The following is a 20,391-nucleotide window of genomic DNA, read 5'->3' as shown; positions in this document are numbered from 1 at the left end:
GTGGACTTTTAAGTTTGAGTTCTAGAGGAGTTTTTTTCTTTGTTTAAAGTTTTTCTTTTTTCTTTTTTTTGATGTGGACTAATTTTAAAGCCTTTGTTGAATTAGTTACAATACTGATTCTGTTTTATGTTTTGGCTTTTTTGGCCAGGAAGCATGTGGGATCTTAGCTCCCCAGTCAGGGATCAAGTCTGCACCCCTTGCATTGGAAGGCAAAGTCCTAACCCGTGGACCACCAGGGAAGTCCTTAGAGGAATTCGAAAGGCAATAAATAATCATTTCCTAACTTCACAGTGTTTTACAAGTACAAAAAACTTCCTATATGATCTAATATAATCTCACAGCTAACTTCTGAGGCAGGTCCTGATATACTCAGAGAGATTAAGCAACTTCAGGTCAGGAAAAACTGTGAAAGACTTTGAAATGGGCATTAGGTTGCTTTGTCTAGCACACTCGTAGAATTTCAGGCCATTCCATCCTTTGTGAGCTATTTTTCCACTCATTAAATTGATAAAAAGTTAGTACTAATGCAAATGATTCTTGTCCATAGAAATGAAAATGAATTGTGTCCCGTTGAGATGCTATTGATTACTTCCATATGACCATTGAACCTTTTGGTCTCTATTTGTAATGCATTTCATCATTCCTGATTGCCTCTGCTCCATGTCTGTTCTTTGAGTTCTCCTTTGAACTGTTCTGATGTGTTACTTGTTCCCCATTAATTACTGAGTTAGATAAAGTGAGTTAGCACTTGTTCATTTTATATTTATATGATCTTACTGAAACAGGCTGTCTAGTCAAGGCTATGGTTTTTCCAGTAGTCATGTATGGATGTGAGAGTTGGACTATAAAGAAAGCTGAGCGCTGAAGAATTGATGCTTTTGAACTGTGGTGTTGGAGAGGACTCTTGAGAGTCCCTTCGACAGCAAGGAGATTCAACCAGTCCATCCTAAAGGAAATCAGTCCTGAATGTTCATTGTACAGGCTGATGTTGAAGCTGAAACTCCAATATTTTGGCCACCTAATGCGAAGAACTGACTCATTTGAAAAGACCCTGATGTGGGGAAAGATTGAAGGCAGGAAGAGAAGGGGATGACAGAGGATGAGATGGTTGGATGGCATCACCAACTAAATGGATATGAGTTTGAGTAAACTTCGGGGGTTGGTGATGGACAGGGAGGCCTGGCGTGCTGCAGTCCATGGGTTCACAAAGAGTCAGACACGACTGAGTGAACTGAACTGAACTGAAATAGGAGGGAAGAGGGGCAGGGCAGAACCTTTAAACGAATGACATAGCTCTTGAAGATACGAGACAGAATTGGTTAGAACTAACAAGGTCCAAGGTAGTTGAAGATTCGACTTCCAGTAGAACTTGAGACTCATTATATGCTCATTGTGGTGGCTCAGACAGTAAAGAATCTGCCTGCAATGAGGGAGACCAATGTTCGATCTCTGGGTTGGGAGGATTCCCTGGAGAAGGGAATGGCAACCCACCCCAGTATTCTTGGCTAGAGAATTCCATGGACAGAGGAGCCTGGTGGGCTACAGTCCATGGTGTCACAAAGAGTCGGACATAACTGAGCGACTAACACACACACACACACACACACACACAATACATTAACACAGGTTGAATGACACACCTAGCAGAGCCATGACAGTTCCAAGGCCTACCATAAAAGGTCAAAAAGTGGGCAGTGGCCCAATTCCTGGAAATCCCTTTCCCTGCTTGAAAATGTGGGAGACCCGCATTTGATCCCTGGGTCGGGAAGATCCTCTGGAAAAGGGAATGTCAACCCACTCCACGATTCTTGCCTGGAGAATTCCATGGACAGAGGAACCGGGTGGGACTACAGTTCATGGGATTGTAAAAAGTCGGACATGACTGAGCTACTAACACTTTCACTTTTCTCCAAAATAGTTGGAATAATCCTCCCACTCACTAGCCTATGAAATGACCCAGCCCATTAAGCTGTGTGTGCTCAGTCGCTTCAGTCACGTCAGAGTCTTTGTGACCCTAGTACTCTAGTAGGTTGCTGTCAGGTGAGTATAATCTCCTTGGTTCTATTTCATCTAAACACAAATTTGAAGCGATGGATATTAAAGCCCTCGGTGTGTCACAGACCGTGTTATAGCTCTCAGTTCTTGAACAGACTGTGTTATAGCTCTCAGATCAGTGTTACAGATCCATGTTACAGCTCAGTTTTATTTAGAAAATAGCAGGAAAATACATCCTTGAGGTGTGAGGGCATGCCGACCCAAAGACGCGAAGAGAAGAAAGAGCCCTGGCCCTTTGGCTCCTCTTTTTATGTTTTTTCCTCCCCCGTGGGCCTTCCCTATGTAAATTGGGCTAGCCAGGAGTGCTGTTTGTTCTACCTGATGTCCTCACTCTGGTCCTTGGACCTTCCTTTGACCTTCCTTTGTTTTATTTTCTCAGGCTTTTCCCTTCCTTGTCTTTTAGCCACTGCCATTTTGGACTCCTGTATTCCTATTCTAACTACCTAACAGTTGCCAAGCCACTCTCCAGGGGATCTTCCTGACCCAGGAAACTAACCAGCATCTCTTACGTCTCAGGCAGTTTACCACTACCACCACCTGGGAAGCCCTCCTCCCCCCCTTCCACCATTAAGACTAACCACCCCATATTTTGGGGTCTCTTGCCTTCTTAGGTGACCCACATTCTGTCTGTAGAGTGTGTTTCTCCCAGGGCCAGTCTCACCTTTTGAGATGGACTGCATTCTGTCTGCAGAGTGTGTGTCTCTCTAAATAAATCCACTTCTTACCTATCACTTTGCCTCTCACTGCATTCTTTCTGTGCTGAGACATAAAGAACTTGAGATTCAATAAGTCCTGAGACCAGGTATGTGCTTTCAATTAAAAGAGAATGAGTTCAAGTCTCAATCTGAAATATGAGGTTTCAGTACCTTTAAAAAAATGACCCTTTCATTTCTCTCATGCCTCTAGTCCACACAGCTAGAAAAGGATCCTATTGGGTCTGACTCAGATATGTGTAACAGGAAACCTTTATTGTTATTGTTGTTAGCTGAAACCTCTTTGAAAAGCTGATGAAAACAATGAATGTTTTGCCTGGGAAAAATAAACACACACACACAATCTTGCTTACTCTTTTCAGAGTTCCTTGACTTCCTGCAAACTGGTTTAAGAACTCCTGGGATAGTCTGGGATGAATATAGCTGGTCAAGATCAGAAGTTGAAGGAGATAGAAGGGAGAGTTGGTACAATGACTTTTTTCTTAATACCTGTGCTTACCATCTACCACAATGTATTATCTTATTTGGACTTCCCTCATGACTCAGTGGTAAAGAATACCCTGACACTGCAGGAGACACAAGAGACAGGAGTTTGATCCCTGTGTTGGGAAGATCCCCTGGAGTAGGAAATGGCAACCGACTCTAGGATTCTTGCCTGGAGAATCCTATGGACAGAGGAGCCTAGCAGGCTGCAGTCTGTGGGGTTGCAAAGAGTTGGATACAGCTGAGCATGCACACTCTCCTCTTTCACTTTCATCGACAGGCTCTTTAGTTCTTCTTCACTTTCTGCCATAAGGGTGGTGTCATCTGCATATCTGAGGTTACTGATAGTTCTCCCAGCAATCTTGATTCCAGCTTGTACTTCTTCCAGGCCAGCGTTTCTCATGATGTACTCTGCATATAAGTTAAATAAGCAGGGTGACATGGGAAATAGATGGGCAAACAGTGGAAACAGTGTCAGACTTTATTTTTTGGGGCTCCAAAATCACTGCAGATGGTGATCGCAGCCATGAAATTAAAAGACGCTTACTCCTTGGAAGGAAAGTTATGATCAACCTAGACAGCATATTAAAAAGCAGAGACATTACTTTGCCAACAAAGGTCCATCTAGTCAAGGCTGTGGCTTTTCCTGTGGTCATGTATGGATGTGAGACTTGGACTGTGAAGAAAGCTGAGTGCCAAAGAATTGATGCTTTTGCACTGTGGTGTTGGAGAAGACTCTTGAGAGTCCCTTGGACTGCAAGGAGATCCAACCAGTCCATTCTAAAGGAAACCAGTCCTGGGTGTTCATTGGAAGGCCTGATGCTAAGGCTGAAACTCCAGTACTTTGGCCACCTCATGAGAAGAGTTGACTCATTGGAAAAGACCCTGATGTTGGGAAAGATTGAGGGCAGGAGGAGAAGGGGACGACAGAGAATGAGATGGTTGGATGGTATCACTGACTCAATGGACATGAGTTTGAGTAGACTCCGGGAGTTGGTGATGGAGAGGGAGGCCTGGTGTGCTGCAGTTCATGGGGTCGCAAAGAGTCGGACACGACTGAGTGACTGAACTGAGTATGCACATGCACATGCTTATTAACTCATGTAATAGAGAAACCGTCAGAGACAAGAAACTTGCTCTCCAAGGAACACATAGGGAATGTGTTTCTCTCTTTCTCTCTCTTTTTTTTTTCATTTGGTTGCACCAGGTCTTAGCTGCGGCACGCAGGATCTTTGATCTTCGTTGGCAGCATGAGGGATCTTTAGTTGTGGTGTGTGAAATCTAGTTCCTGACTAGGGATTGAACCCAGTCCCCATGAATTGGGAGCTTGGAGTCTTAGCCACTAGACCACCAGGGAAGTCCTGGTGATGTGTCTCTTGCCCAAATTTTCACAGCTGGTAAGAGTGCTAAAGTGATTCATTTGCCCCACAGATATAAGGTAAAGAGAAGAAAATAGTTCTTGGGGGAAAAGGAACACCTAGAGTGGAAGAGGTGGCCCCCTAAAACCAACATTCACATCTGTACTGAAGCTGAGGCATTCTGGTCACCTGAACCCCTTATGCTTGGAGGGAGGATATGTGCCTAGGAAAGGGGATGGAGCCTGGGATGGTTAATTTTGTGTGTCAACATGATTGGCCCGCAGGGTAACTAGATATTCAGCTTCACATTATTCTGGGTATGTCTGTGAAGGTGTTCCTGGATGAGATGAACACTGTGATCAGTAGACTGAGTAAAGCAGATGGCCCTCCCCCTCCAATCCATTGAGGGCTGAATAGAACAAAACTGTGGGGGAAGGAAGAATTTGCTCTCTCTGCCTGATTGTCTTTGAGCTGGGACATGGAGCTTCTGCCTTCAGTCTCACACTGAAGCTGATACCCTCTGCTCTCCTGGGTCTCCATTTTCAATTGGCCAACTGCTGCTCATGGGACTTTTCAGCTTCCATAACTGTGAAAGCTAATTCCTTATATTAAAAAAAATCAATTTCTCTTTCTCCTTCTCTCCCTCTTTCTTAGGCTTTTCAGCATAGAGTGAGGCTGGCTTTCTAACTGGACCCCTTGCAAGGTCCTGGGAAGATGAACTGTGACAAGAGCTTACTATCTTTCCCTTCCTCCAAACTAGAAATGACAACATCCCTCCATAGCTCAGCAGAATAACCAAAGACACTAAATTCTGTTTAAAGTTTTAAAGAAATGTTTCTGTATTTCTCTTCCTCTTTAGAACATTCATATCAATGCCGAACAGAATGTGTTAGTCGTGGGCCTCTTGCAAGGTCATTGAGCGAATGTTCTGCCTGCAGGGGAAGGTCAGCATTACCCTTTTGGTCATCCTGCACTGAGCTCTTATGGGTAGAGCCTCAGTTGTTCATGCCAACATCCAGTTCCATTTATGAAGCACTCAGTAGGTACTTAATAAGTGTCTTATGAGTGAATGAACAAACAACCTGTCCTTGGCCTTCTCTGTGCTTCTGTTCTCATCATGGTTCATCTCACCAAGGTAAGGGCCAGAAGGGTGCTCAGGAGTCATCTTGTGCAACTGCCTGTGTTGCAGATGAAGTCCAGAGGGGCGAGCGACTGACTGGAGGTCACACAACCACATAAAGGAAGCACAGGGGCAAGAGTGCAACCTCTTCCTTCCAGGGCTCATCCTGAGACCTCACATAGCGTCTGTTGTCTGAAGCAGGAGGGCCACATTGGCCAGGAGAGAGGAGAGCTTCCTTTACCGGTCACCTTGCTGCTGAATCTGAAGCAACCTGCTGAAGGACATGCTCAGGGTGGCTTCCTGAACTGTGGGTCATCTCTGAATCATGAGATTGACTCCCCCAGAGACCTGGTCACTTTCCCACCACCTGTTTTCACCTGGAGAGGAGAGAGGCTCCACTCAGGAGAGGATGTCCAGTCTGTGTTATGGAGGTGGTACAGATGCTGCCTCCTCTGGGGTGCGGAGGTGGGAACAAAGCAGAATGTAGGGATGCAGGTCTGCTGGATGATGAGAGGGCCCGGCAGAGGCTGTGTCTCCCATGGGTGGCATGGGAGGAGGGCAATCTGGGTGGGGAGCCAGGCTTGAGCTCGTGGACAGCACCTGGTGAGAGGAAGCAGCCTGGGCTGTGCAGGGGGTGGCAGCATGGGGCCCTGTCAGAAGGAAAGGCCAGGAGAGAGGTCAGCTTTAAGTTTTACTCCACACTGTCCCTCGACTTTCCAGCCTTTCCCAGTGACTCTCTGGCAGCTTGGGGTGGATAGGGAGACCAACCTGGGAAGAAGTGCTTGCCCAGGGGGGCCAGGAAATCTGGTCCTCATTCCAGCATTTACAGCAACTGTTTGTCTCGGAAAAGTCACTTTGCTTCTCAGAGTCCAGTTTCTGCATCAGCAAAAATGGATAAATTAAAAATCCTGCCTCATAGAGTCATTGTGGGTTTGTACAAATCGTTAACCACAGGGCTGTCTATTTTGTGCACTGCTGTCTCACCTCTGTTCAGTTCAGTCGCTCAGTCATGTCCGACTCTTTGTGACCCCATGGACTGCACCAACTCCCAGAGTTTACTCAAACTCATGTCCATTGAGTTTGTGATGCCATCCAACCATCTCATCCTCTGTAGTCCCCTTCTCCTTCCACCTTCAATCTTTCCCCACATCAGGGTATTTTCAAATGAGTCAGTTCCTCGCATCAGGTGGCCAAAATATTGGGGTTTCAGCTTCAACATCAGTCCTTACAGTGAATGTTCAGGACTGGATCTGAATCCAGGACTAGCATCTGGTACACACTCCAAATTTGTTGACTCGATGAATGTTTAATTTTTAGCGACCACTTCCTGTGTGGCAGACATTCTTCAAGACTTGGTCATTTCATCCTCATCAAATCTATGACTGTCCTCTGAGGGGCACAATGACTCTTCCAGGTCACATACTGCTTAGGGCAGAGCTGCGATTCGAATCTCGGTCTTGGCAGCCTGACTCCGGAGCCAATGGGCTCCATTCCCACACAACGCCCTTTACTCTGTGACCCTGCTCCATAAACTAGGACGTTTTACACAAGTAATACAAGTCACTCCCTGGAAGAGGGAGAGGACTGTGATGGTCATTCAGTGGATGAGGACACGGGGACAGAGGCAGAGACTTCTAGCAGGTTTCCCAGGCATCCATGCCCTCTCTTTTTCTAAAAAAATTTCCAGTGTTTACAGGGGAGTTTGAGTAAGCTCCAGGAGTTCGTGATGGACAGGGAAGCCTGGCGTATTGCAGTCCATGGGGTCGCAAAGAGCTGGACTCTACTGTTTGACTGAACTGAACTGAACTAAACTGAACAGTGAACAGAGCCCCCGAGGTGTTCCAATCTGGATAAGATGGTCCCAGACAGTGACCCCGCCCCCAGCCACTCACGGCCACGTCCGGGTTTGTGGATGGGGCCAAGCCGGCCTCACTCGGCAGTTGCAAAGCCCCAAGGCTGTTTGTCTTCTCCTGCTTCCGCCACTTGGCTCGCTGATTCTGGAACCAGATCTGAGATGAAGGTGAGAGAGGATGGAGATAAGCAAAGGGGCTTTTCTCCATCCAGTTCCTCTCCTTAAAATACATGATGACTGCACCTTCCAAGGGACCATCCCTTTACAGTTTGTAAAGGTCAACGGCAGCCACGATTTCTTTGGATCTGATCTGCCTTGGGAGAGAGGATCCGAGGTCACAACCTTCCATGCCTACAGGGGCTGGGGGGCTCATAGGAGGGGGTGTGAACCAGCAGGGTGCCTTACAACTGGGAGTGGTGGGGTCCGCGGGGTGAACAGAGGCTGAAGGGGGCAGCGTCTCAGCCTCAGCCAATAGCCACCATGTGGAAATTTGAGGCCAGCGCTGCAGCTTCATCCAACTTCTAAGGCAGAAATCTTGATTTTTTTGTGAAAGCTCTGAGATTTAAAAACCATGCAGATCAGTGAAAACCCATCCATGGGCTCTTGCCTGCTGGTGGGCCACCTGTTTGCAACCCCAGTGGGCCCTCTGGTATCCACTGTTGAGGGTTGCCTGTATTCATGGGCACCCTGACTGTGACACATGGCCATTTGTACTTGATCATTCTGCTGAGACAGCTGCTGAATTCTGGGCTTTACACTAGATGTAGATGCTACCCACCTAGTTGGTGACTGATTTCAAATGGGAAGTAAAAGGGGAGAAGTCCACACAGGGGTGGGCCTTGACCAGACGATAAGTAGGCTTGGGTGAAATGAAGGGTGGAATATTGATGTGGACCCTGGTGAAGATTTTGAATTTAATAAGTCCATTGTATATTTCAAGAAAGTATTGAAATATAATTGATTTACAATGTTGTGTTAGTTTCAGACATACAGCAAAGTGATTCAGTTTTATGTATACTTACAAATATATGTATTCCTTTTTAACATTCTCTTCTGTTATAGGTTATTACAAGATATTGAAAGGTGGAGAGGAGAAGAGATAAAGTAGGAGATTGGGATTAACATATACACACTACTGTATATAAAATAGATAGCAAAGACCTACTGTATATCACAGGGAACTCTGCTCAGTACTCTGTGATAACCTTATATGGGATAAGAATCTGAAAAAGAATAGGTCCATGTTGATGTATGGCAAAACCAATACAATATTGTAAAGTGAAAAAAAATAATAATAAAAAAAATAAAAAAAGACTAGATCTATGTAATGTGTAACTAAATCACTTTGTTGTATACCTGAAACTAACACAACATTATAAATCAAATATACCCTAATATAAAATAAAAATTGTATTTTTGTTTTTCAAAGATTTTTTTATTCATTAAAAATTAAGTTATAAAAAAAGATGTTGAGTATAGTTCCCCCATCATATTTGTTAAAAAAAATGCAGAGTGATTTAGAAAACTGTTTTAGAGAGAGTGAAAATATGTAACAATTGGTTTTGGATTTGCTAGAGCAATACTTGCAGAACTGGGGATGTGCAAAGAGAGTTGGACATACCACTGGTGAGGGACTACTGTACATCTAACCACAGAGGAAGCCTAGACACTCAGGTGGGGGGAAGAAATGACAGATTACAGATTAGGTCTCTGACCATGGAGGGTCTTTGCCACTTCTCTGTGCTGCTGCCAAAGTGATACCTATGAGTTCCAAGTCAGAGATTGGCAGAGTTAACCTCAGGTTAACTCTGGCTTCCCACCTGTTTTTGTACAGCCCTTGTGCTACATATGGTTTACACATTTTTAAGTGGTTGGGAAAAAGAATCTAAATTTGGTGACATGCAAATGACACAAAATTCAAATTTTAGTGCTCATCAGTAACATTTATTGGAACATGCTCATTTGTTTGTATGTTGTAAACTATAGCTATTTTTGTGCTACAAGGGCAGAACTGAATAGTTATGACAGTGACCATATGGCCTCACAAAGCCTAACATAATCAGCACCTTGTCCCTTACAGAAGAAGTCTGTTGAGCCCTAGTCTAGATTGTCAAGACCTATTTTGAGGCTGCGTGGTGAATAATGCTTTGGAACTACAGGAAAGTGGAGAAGAAGGGAGTGCAGCAGATGCCAGTGGCCATCATAAAACCCCCTCCACATCTATTCTCCAGGGAGAGAAAGCGTCTATCTTATAACTATGGTGACCTCATTTCCTGGAAAATGATATTTGCACAAAATAACTGTATTCATGGGATAAAGCCAATGGAAAATTTCAGATGGGGCAGTCCCAGAGGGTGCAGGATACCTGGGGTCTCACCCATGCCTCCAAGGGCATTGAGGAGGGGGGTTGAGGGTGGGGATGGTTGTACCTGCACACGTGCTTCCGGGAGGTTGATCCTGGCTGCCAGCTGGTTGCGGACGTGGATGTCAGGATAGTGAGTGAAGTGGAAGACCTTCTCCAGCTCCTGCAGCTGCTCTGTGGTGAAGGTGGTTCGGAGCCTCCGCTTACCCTTCTTCCCCTCTGGAGGGAGGAGGGTCCAAGCTAGGTTAGTGACCTTCGTCTCAGTGAAGCTTTTGTGCTGCCTTGTTGTACCCATTAAACCAATGTTGCCACTACTTGGCCTCTGGCTTCTTAGGCTTGGACTTTTACAATGTTCTCTCTCCTAGAAACCCTCCCCCTAGGTTGACTCCCTCTATCCATTCTGGACAGTGTGGCCAAAATGACCTTCTAGAAACTTCTTTGATCGTCCTTTCTGCTGCTCAGATGCCTTCAAGCAAATTTCCCTTGTCTGTAACAAGGAATGGCAAATCACAGCCTGGGGGTCACATCTGGCCCACTGTCTGTTTTTAGAAATAAAGTTTTATTGAAACACAGCCTGACACATGGGTTTATGTATTGTCTATGGCTGTTTTTGTGCTATAATGGCAGAGTTGTGTTGCTGAAACAGAGACTGCAAAATCTAAAATAATTACCATCTAGTCCTTTACAGAAAAACCTCAGCAGTCAGCCCCTGACAGCCTGTTTCCAGCCACCTGTCCAGTCTCAGGCCCACTCAGGGATGCTACATCATAGGTGGGACCTAGTGCAAAAGGAGAAAAAAAGCTTTTTCCTTTCTTCCACAGTCTCCATCTCAACAGTCATAGTGATCTTTCACTTGCTACTTAAGGCCCTTCTCCCTCAGGCACAAGAATACTAACACACACACGATGGGGGTGGCAGAGGTCACTGGATTGAGGGGGTATAGGGAAACGGGACTGAGAAGCAGCCCATCTCAGGAAGCAAGGAGGTGGTGAGAGGGGCACTGAGCATGAGTTGAGGCTCCAGGACCCTGGTCCTTGCTTGGGCCATATTTTATTTACTCTCTGGGCCCCAGTATCCCGATTTGTAGAATGGAGGAGTGGAGAGGGGTTGAATGATCAAATCACAAAGGCCAAATCCACCCTGGCACTCTGCAGTTCTCTTTCTCTTCAGGTGGAGGCTTGAAGGACCTGGCCTCAGCCTTGCCTGGGGCCCAGTTGGCTGGGCAAAAGGTAGATGGATGAAGGAGAGATTTCTGCTGAGGATAACACTTCTGGCTGAGTTACTCCTGCATTTCTAAGAATTGACAAGTGCCTTCCATAGTCTGCCCTTTTTTTAAAATCTCTGATTTTATTTAATCTATTTTTTATTGGAGTATAATTGCTTTACAATGTTATGTTAGTTTCTGTTGTACAACAAAGTGAATCAGCTCTGTTGTTGTTCAGTTGCTATGATGTGTCTGACTCATTGCGCCTGCATGGACTGCAGCACATGAGGTTTCTCTGTCCTCCACTATCTCCGGGAGTTTGCTCAGATTCTTGCCCATTAAGTTGGTGATGCTATCTAACCATCCCATTCTCTGCCACCTCCTTCTCCTTTTGCCTTCATTCTTTCCCAGCATCAGGGTCTTTTCCAGTGAGTCAGCTCTTCACATCAAGTGGCCAAATCATTGGAGAAATAGCTATATGTATACATATTTCCCCTTCCCTCTTAAACTTCTACCATCTCACCCCTCTAGGTCATCACAGTGCAGTGAGCTGAGCTCCCTGTGCTATACTGCAGGTTTCTACAAGCTATCTCTTTTATACATGGTAGTGTACTGATGTCTGGGGAAGGAAATAGCAAGCCAGTCCAGTATTCTTGCCTGTAAAGCACTGAGGAGCCTGGGGGGCTACAGTCTATGGGATCACAAGAGTTGGACACAATTTAGAGACTAAACCACCAGTGTACTTATGTCAGTGCTATTCTCCCAATTCAGTTCACTCTCTCCACCCCACTGTGTCCATATGTTCGTTCCCTATATCTGTGTCCCTATTCGTGCCTTGCAAATAGGTTCATCTGTACCACTTTTCTAGATACCATACACACACACACACACACACACACATTAATACATGATATTTGTTTTTCCCTTTCTGACTTACTTCATTCTCTATGACAGACTCTAGGTCCAGCCACTCTACCCATTGAGCCACTTGTCTCACCCCTCCCAACTACCCCTCATTGTTATTAGTCCATTTTTTTTATCCCCTCAAAGTAATTTTATTCATTTTCCTGACTCTTGGAAGCTTCTTGGGGGTTGTGGACAGTGAGATTTCAAACATATTTACCCCTTGGAGGAAGCTGTTGGATTGTGAACCAGCTGATATGATCTGATCTCTTACCTTTTCTATCTCCCTTTCCCTCCTCAAGTCCACTGTACTTTTTAATTAAAAAAAAGAGAGATTTATTCTATATTTAGAGCTGGTGATGCATTTAAGTTGGTAGAGCCAAACCCAACTAGAATTGGTGTAGACAGAAATGGAAGGTATGAATCCATTGCCGAGACTGTACTGAATGTCTTTTGTGCTAGGCACAGAGGGCCTGTCTGCAGGAGTACAAAAACGAACAAGCTGTGCTGACAGTATCTCATTCATTCATTCACAAAGTCAATGTTTTAGACAATTGTAATGATACAGTGCAGTTTTATAGAAAATTCCCCAAAAATTCACAGAATGGAAGATTTCAGGTTGGATGGGCAAACAGAGGTTCAGGATAACATGCATCTGGGATTCTTCTAAGAATATAGAACTTTGGAATAGAGGATACTGAACCAAAAAGGTATGGTGTAGAGCTGGAATACCGGAAAGTAAGCAACATGGAGAACAGAGGATTAGAAACAGACTGTAAATTATAACAAAAATAGGGTCTTCCTTAGTGTTCTAGTGACTAAGACTTTGTGCTCCCAACATAGGGGGCTGGGTTCGGCCCCTGGTCAGGGAACTAGATCCCACATGCTCCAACTAAGAAGTCAGAATGCTAAGTAAATACATATTTTAAAAAGTTATTAAGAAATTAGCAAAAATAAACCATCTCTTGCTTTTTCCCCAGAAGGAAACTTAGGCAAACAAGTGTCCATGACTAAGTATAGACTCCTTAATAAAATAATTATCTCCAGTTTCCATTTGTGTAACTAGGGAAGCAGCTAACAAGACAAATACAGCTTCCCCTTATTTCCTAGAGGATCAGAAGGACATAACCTGGAGATAAGGTTGTAAGAAAAGGATCTGAGCCCTCCTCAGCAAAATAATGTGATTGTTGACTTTGCGGAGACGGGCTGCCTGTCAGTTATGAGCCAGTTAGAAAAATATTTATTCTCATTAACTTTGAACTAAACATCTTCAGGATAAATGTTTATTCTTGAGAGATGATGATCTCTCAATCATGGTGACAGGCTGTATATGTGTGTGTCCAACAGATGTAGTGACTTCTCCTGTAAAGAAAGAGGGTTGTCTAAAATATACATGGTTGGCGAGATGGAGGCTGAGCCCCACGTGGACCAGCCTGAAGCACTCAAGGGCCAAAGCCCTTCTCCCAAGACTGAGCATGGGTTCTTGGGGTGTCAGTAGTCAACACTGGTTATCTCTATACAACCCTTCTTGGGATGTTATTTGAAACTGCTGCTGCTGCTGCTAAGTCACTTCAGTCGTGTCCGACTCTGTGCGACCCCATAGACAGCAGCCCACCAGGCTCCTCCGTCCCTGGGATTCTCCAGGCAAGAACACTGGAGTGGGTTGCCGTTTCCTTCTTCAATGCAGGAAAGTGAAAGGTGAAAGTGAAGTCGCTCAGTCGTGTCCGACTCTGTGCGACCCCATGGGCTGCAGCCCACCAGGCTCCTCTGTCCATGGGACTTTCCAGGCAAGAGTACTGGAGTGGGGTGCCATAGCCTTCTCTGTATTTGAAACGGATGGGGGTGGGGGTCCCAGTGAGTGGGGGTCCTTGAAATATGACTAGTGACACCCAACCAGAAGAGTAGTTTTGGGAGACAGATAGACTTGAACCTGACATCAGGGAAATAAGGATAGGATCAAGGCTGGACCTTATTAGAAATTCAACTCTTTAGATCTGCATTGTTCATATGGTACCCACTATCTGCCTATGGCTATTTAAATCAAATCAAATCAAATAAAAAATATAGTTCTTTAGCCACACTAGTTATAGGTCAACCACATGTGGCTAGTGGCTACCATATTGGAGAGCATAGATAGAAAACATTTCCATCATCAGAGAAAGTTCTATTGGATAGGGCTCCCTTATAGGTTTTCCCGTTGGTTTCTGGAAAAAGTCATATTCTGGGCCTCACTTTAAGTTTCTCCTTGTGTTGCACTTTCCTCTGATTGCCACATATCTCTAGGAAAATGGGTATCCATTGGTCATAGAGCCGAATTTGATGGTGTTGGGAAAACTGGAATTACAGGAAAAGTAAGAGAAAGGGAAGGCTGGCCCACACCCATCTCCTTGCTGGTGCCTGGAGAGAAGGATGACCAGTGGAGAGGATGTTGCCCTGGAGCTCCAGGCAGTAACGCAGAGCAGAGTGACCTGCTTGTGGTCCACAGGGAAGCAGGGATGGGGAAGAGCAGAAGCTGAGTGGTTGGCTCAGGAAGGGTGAAGGCTGACACTTCAGTTTTCCCATCAAATGCTAGAGCTGCTTTAGGAAAGGAGGGAGGGGAGCCAGCAAGCCTGATGCTTGGGTTATAGACCATAGTAGGTGGTAAGAGAGAGGAAGCTGGTGAGGGCAGGAAGAACAGCATAAACAAATTATGGAAAAGAGAAGAAGGCAGAACACAGGACACTGAACGAACATAGTATTTTGGAACCAGAAGGAACCTCATTAAACAGGAAGCTGGAAGAACCAGTTCATGGGTGGAATGCCCATCACACAGGATGATTCTTAATTGTGGAAAAGGGCTGGGAGTTTCCAGCCCTGGGTCAGAGAAGACAATGCGGGTGTGGAACCCCATTCAAGGACACTCAGGGGAGGGTGGGAAGAGGGGAGATGAAGGAGGCAGGGAACTGCCACCTCTCTCAAGTTGCTCCTTTCAGGTTATTAATTGCTTGAGCTGTGATCACACTTCACTGGGTCTTCAAAGAGACTGAGTCAGCAGAACTTAATTAAACCTGAGCCGTTTAGCACATTGATCATAAGAAATACACAATTTACACAGGTGATTAGGCCACCTAATTATAAACTGATGTTTCTTTGTGCTTGGCTCCCTCCCTTGATTGCTCCTTCTCTGTGGTCTGCTAATTGGCCTTGGCCGCTCAGCTAGAGGCCCCAGGGGCTTTGCAGCTGGGCTAAGACTCCTGAAATGAGCCTTGTCCTTGTCATCCTAAAGCAGCGGTTGGAAGAAGATCCAGGCTCCCACACCCATGGAAGTGAGGACTGGGGAGAAAGCAGATGACACTGTTAAAGGGGAGAGTGAAAAGCCTTGAATGCCAAGCCAAGGAGGGTGCCTTGCATGCTGCAGGCACAGGCAATCGTAGAAGTCCAGGACCACTATGGGGGGAAAAGGCTGGTATATTCTGCCCTGGGAGGTGCCTCTCTGCAAGCCACCTGTCCTGTCTAGAAGGTGTCCTCAGCCTGCTGGAGGGCTCCAAAGGGAGCCTGCCCTTGTTCCTTTCCATTTTATACTTGTGACAAAGCAGGGGACCAGACATGACACCAGCTAGTAACACTGGAGGAGGTTCCCTGATGTGACCTGGAAAGAGCCACAGAACTTGTTTCTATTCAATGGGAGAGCTCATGTTTAGTTTTCCTTCCTGCCAAGGACTGAGGAGGAAGTCAGCTAATGCTTATGTCTGTGAAAATACACACAGAAGGCCAACCTAAATGCAAACCTGCAGAGTGCCCAGATTAGAGGTAGCCGAAGTCCTTGGTCTTGTAAGAGGGAGAAGAGCCACTTCTAGCCAAAAAAATGATGACCAACTACCACCTTACAAGGCATATGTGCTTAGTCACTCAGTCGTGTCCATGATCCTATGGTCTTTGTGACCCCATGGACTATAGCCTGCCAGGCTCCTCTGTCCATGGGGATTCTCCAGGCAAGAATACTGGAGTGGGTTGCCATGCCCCGATCCAGGGGTTGGGATCGAACTCAGGTCTCCCGCATTGCAGGTGGATTCTTTACCATCTGAGCCACCAGGAAAGCTCCACTACAAGGCATATCTTGGGAAGTAAACACTCTGTAGGAACACAGTAGGGATTTAAAAACTGAAAAAGGAAACTTTGAGAGTTCTACATATGGAGACCAAAAATGATCTATGAAGACTTATAAAAACCCATCATCCGAGCATGGAACAGTGTGAGAGAAGAAGAGGAACAGCAAGAAGATGGCCCCTGAGTCAGGGCTTCCTCTCCTAGGGCCCAGAGCAGAGCAGAAGGTCCACTGTCTTTAGTCCTAGGCATCGTCGGTGGGGAGGAGAGGATGAGGAAGGAGGGAAGGGGGAAAGAGAGAAGAAAGGGGAAGGGGACAAGGAAGGCGGGGGAATGAGGAAAATGAGGGGGATGAAGAAGTGAGGAAAGATGGAGCGGGTTGAATTGTCTTCCCCTCAGGAAGAAACATCTCAGTTCTAACACCTGGTACCTGTGAAGGTGACCTTATATGGAGATAAGGTCTTTGCAGGTACGATTAGGCCAAGGATCTTGAGATGCGACTCTCCTGGATTTAGGGTAGGTTCTATGTCCAATGACATGTGTCCTGATGAGATAAAGGAGAGGGGGATACCACATAGAGCCTGAGGTCAAGGCCAAATGACGATGGAGTCAGAGTGTGGGATGATGTGTCTACAGGCACATCATGGATTGTTGGCAGCCACGAGGAGCTGGGACAGTGGGACAAAGGCACTGAGTAGGCTTTCCCTTGGGGCCTCTGGAAAGAATTAACCCTACCAACACCTTGGTTTTGGACTTCTGGTTCTGAAACTCTAAGATGATAAGTTTCTGTTGTTTTAAGCCATTCAATTTGTGGTAATTGGCACAGCAGCTAAAGGAAGCTCATGTAGACGGAGGGGATGAGGGAAGGAAGAGGAAAGGGAGGAAGAAGGGGAAAGAGTGAGGGTTTGTTTTTTTTAATTTATTTTAATTTGAGGCTAATTACTTTACAATATTGTATTGGTTTTGCCATACATTGACATGAGTCTGCCACGGGTATACATGTGTTCCCCATCCTGAACGCCCCTCCCACCTCCCACCCCATGAGGGTTTTAAAGGGCAAAGTTTGGAGACATAAAAGGGCTTGAAAGACTGGAAGTGAGAGAGATGCTCCATGTGCCTGGAGGGTGAGGGCAGGCAGGCCATGATGGGGGATGAATCTGGGGACCCGCAGGGCTGGTCTGTGAAGGACTTTGAATGTCATGCCAATAGCTTTAGGGGTTGATGAACTACAGCCTGAGGCCAGACCTGGCATTCTGCCCATACTGTAAATAAAATTTTATTGGAACATAAACATACCCATTCATTTACACCTTGTCTGCTTTTTAGCTAGGACAGTTGTTGTGTAGCCGCTCAGTCATGTCCGACTCTTTTGTGACCCCACGGACTGTAGCCTGCCAGGCTCCTCTGACCAAGGGATTCTCCAGGTAAGAATATTGGAGGGCGTTGCCATTTTCTTCTTCAGGGATCTTCCCTACCCAGGGATCAAACTCACATCTCTCATATCTCCTGTATTGGCAGGCAGGTTCTTTACCACTAGCACCACCTGGGAAGCCCTAAATAAATGCATATATATTAAAAGAAAACCTCATATCATGACCATAAATGGGTAACTGGTATCATGCATCATAAATAGAAGGTTAGTGTAGAAATCATTACAGGACTATTGACATAAATAATCTTTGTCTTCCTCACCTTCAAAGTCATTTTGAAAACCTCCAGGGGGACCCTCATGAGTCTCTTTAGAAACATTGAATTCCTGAGACTTCCCTGGCTGTCCAGTGGCTAGGACTCTGCGCTTCCACTGTAAGGGGCATGGGTTTGATCCCTGGTTGGGTAAGTAGGATCCTTAATGCTATGTGATGTGGCCAAAAAAGTAGACACGCTGAATTCCAGCCTAGCAGGGAGATGGATGGATTTTAGCCACGTTCAGAAATAATCTAGAGTGGATGATCTCAGGCAACTGGGGTTCAATTCTAATGTGACCTACTCGTGTGGTTTTTGCAGGTGATTTATCTTCTCTTCTTGGTTTCACCAGCTCTAAGCTGGGGCTCACAACTGTGACAAATGGATGGAAACAATGGCCATCACATTGCTGTGAGAGCCCAGTCCAATCTTATGACTGCCGTTTTCCCAAGCACTTACAGGGTGTCTCCTCTGGGTCTAGCTGACCTGGAACATGCCAGCAGCTTCAGCGGAGGTTTAGCATGACTGGCCTCCTTTTTGTCAACAGCCAGTGTTGGGCTAGGGGAAGGGAAACTGCTCTGGGAAAGGAAATAAGATCTCTCTCTCTCTTCCTCTGCAGCAGAGAGGATGGGCATAGATTTTACGTAGCTGCAGCAAGAGACACTCAGGTCAGACCCTCAGTAGAATGGTTCCTGTGAATGCTCATTGCTCATTCAATTCACTGGAAGGTATTAATGAACTTCTGACAATTAAGCTGGGACCCTTTCCTATTGAAAAGGTCAGCTACTAGGAAACCCACTAGCTCTCTGGGGACACATGACCCCCCACCCCCTGCAGACTCTTTCCCTTGGCTCACTACCAGTGAGCACCAACCCCCTCTTAGGAGACTCTACCTGGGGGAGGGAGTGGGGCTCCGTGTTTGGAAGGAGAAGGCATCATGGCTTCCCTGAGTTTCTTTCCCTTGGATTGCTGTTGTTTAGTCACCCAGTCACGTCCGACTCTTTGTGACCCCATAGATTGTAGTCCGCCAGGCTCCTCTGCCCATGAGATTTCACAGGCAAGAATATTGGAGTGGGTTGCCATTTCCTCCTACAGGGGATCTTACTGACCCAGGGATCAAACCAGCATCTCCTGCATTGGCAGGCGTATTCTTTACCACTGAGCTGCCGGGGAAGCCTTTCCTTGGATTAAAGCTTTAGAAAGGAGAGAGGACCAGGACACTCTTGTGGACACTCCAGGCTCATCGCCGGTCAGACTCCAGTGGACCCCCAAGACATCACTAGCTTCATTTTCTCCCTCACTCAGCTGTCTCACTGGAGATGAAGCTGAGGCCAGAGTGGAAACGGGCAGGCCGGGGGAGAGCTGAGACTGACCGCGGTTGCCTGAATCCTAGGAACATGTATGTTCCCTCCTCTGTCCCCTCCTCAAGCTGGCCCTCAAGGAGGGGCCTGGGATCTGGTCATTGTTATTTGGGGGTAAATCCTGGGGAGGTCACTGGCCTAGGGTGTGATCAGGGTGGGCAGATTTGGGGCAGAGCTTCAGCCACTAGAGGCCGTGCAGGCCGAACTCTGCTTACGAAGGGAAAGAACACGACAGCCTAAGCAGGTGTTCGGGCGGCCGGGTCTCGGGTCCTCTGCTCTGCGGCTGTGTGACCTGGGGGCACCACCCGCCTCTTCTCTTTCACAGATGAGTTTCTCATCAGTCAAGTTTATGATAATTATACTTTTCTGCTCAAGTTAGAGACATGCACAGCCTCCAGGATGGTGCCGACCACAGAATAAATAAATGGTCACCGGCATTCTCAGCTACGGCCTGGTTATAGGAACAAGCCCCAGATTCCTGCATCCTGCAGTGAACTGGGCCTTGGTGACTGAATTAGAACAGCTCCATTTCTGGGCTAGGTAGAAAGGTATTTAAGGCTACTGGCCCAGTACCCGACATCTCTCTGAATTTTGGAGTCTTCTCTTCTGTTGATACAGAGCAGCTTTTTCTCTGCCTGAGCCCAGCTGGGGCTTGCAGACCCAGGAGTGGGTAAGAATTGGCAAGAAGACACTTACCTTTGGGCTGGTCCTGTTGGGGTCTCTCTGGCCCGAAATCTGCAGCTGTTGCCTGCCTGGTGCCCTGTCCACTTGCCCCTTCCGGCTTGACCACATCACTCCTCTCAGCTGGCCTCTTTAAGATGTCCTCAATGGAGAAGGACAGGCCCCGCTTCTTTGGGGCCTCATAGCACCCAAAGCTCTTCCTCTCCATCTCCCGTGGAGATCAGAGCCTGCCTTGGCACCCTCTGTGGGCAGCTGCGAGGGGGCAGAGGGGCCAATGCCCGTGGAGGGAGGGGTCCTTGCTTTCCTGAAACTCCTGGACAAGAGGGTGAGCAGAGGTGAACAGAGATTCTCACGTTGGATTATCCAGCACGGTTATGTCTCCATGGGTACATCTGTGGGTCACCTCAAAACACCTTGGGATCAAGGATGCTGGTCCCATTGGGAAAGCTGGAAGGGGCTGTGCCTGTGCCCATGGGCTTAGAGCCCTCGTTGACTCAACATCAAAGGAATCACCATTGCTAAACTGAATTCAG

At 46.4% G+C, this 20,391-nt stretch overlaps 1 protein-coding gene across 1 annotated transcript; it reads right to left on the bottom strand.

Annotated features, from left to right (window-relative positions):
- Nucleotides 1-365: 365 nt before the first annotated feature.
- Nucleotides 366-20,067, bottom strand: ISX (intestine specific homeobox). Its single transcript, XM_010805321.4, has 5 exons — nt 19,874-20,067; nt 10,011-10,162; nt 7,622-7,738; nt 6,498-6,605; nt 366-6,379 (listed from the first exon to the last, which is right to left on the bottom strand). Exons 1-5 carry the CDS (start codon nt 20,064-20,066, stop codon nt 6,053-6,055), a joined length of 897 nt encoding a protein of 298 aa, XP_010803623.1. The 5' UTR covers nt 20,067; the 3' UTR covers nt 366-6,052.
- Nucleotides 20,068-20,391: the final 324 nt, after the last annotated feature.

This window comes from Bos taurus, chromosome 5, assembly GCF_002263795.3.
Source record: "Bos taurus isolate L1 Dominette 01449 registration number 42190680 breed Hereford chromosome 5, ARS-UCD2.0, whole genome shotgun sequence".
Lineage (NCBI taxonomy): Eukaryota > Metazoa > Chordata > Mammalia > Artiodactyla > Bovidae > Bos > Bos taurus.
This window is presented reverse-complemented; position numbering and strand designations above follow the sequence as displayed.

Coding starts and splice junctions, on each gene's coding strand:
- ISX (XM_010805321.4), bottom strand. CDS start 20,066: ATGGAGAGGAAGAGCTTTGGGTGCTATGAGGCCCCAAAGAAGCGGGGC. Junction 10,163..19,873: donor CCAACAGGACCAGCCCAAAG/GTAAGTGTCTTC, acceptor TCCTCCCTCCAG/AGGGGAAGAAGGGTAAGCGG. Junction 7,739..10,010: donor TCCCGGAAGCACGTGTGCAG/GTACAACCATCC, acceptor CCTTCATCTCAG/ATCTGGTTCCAGAATCAGCG.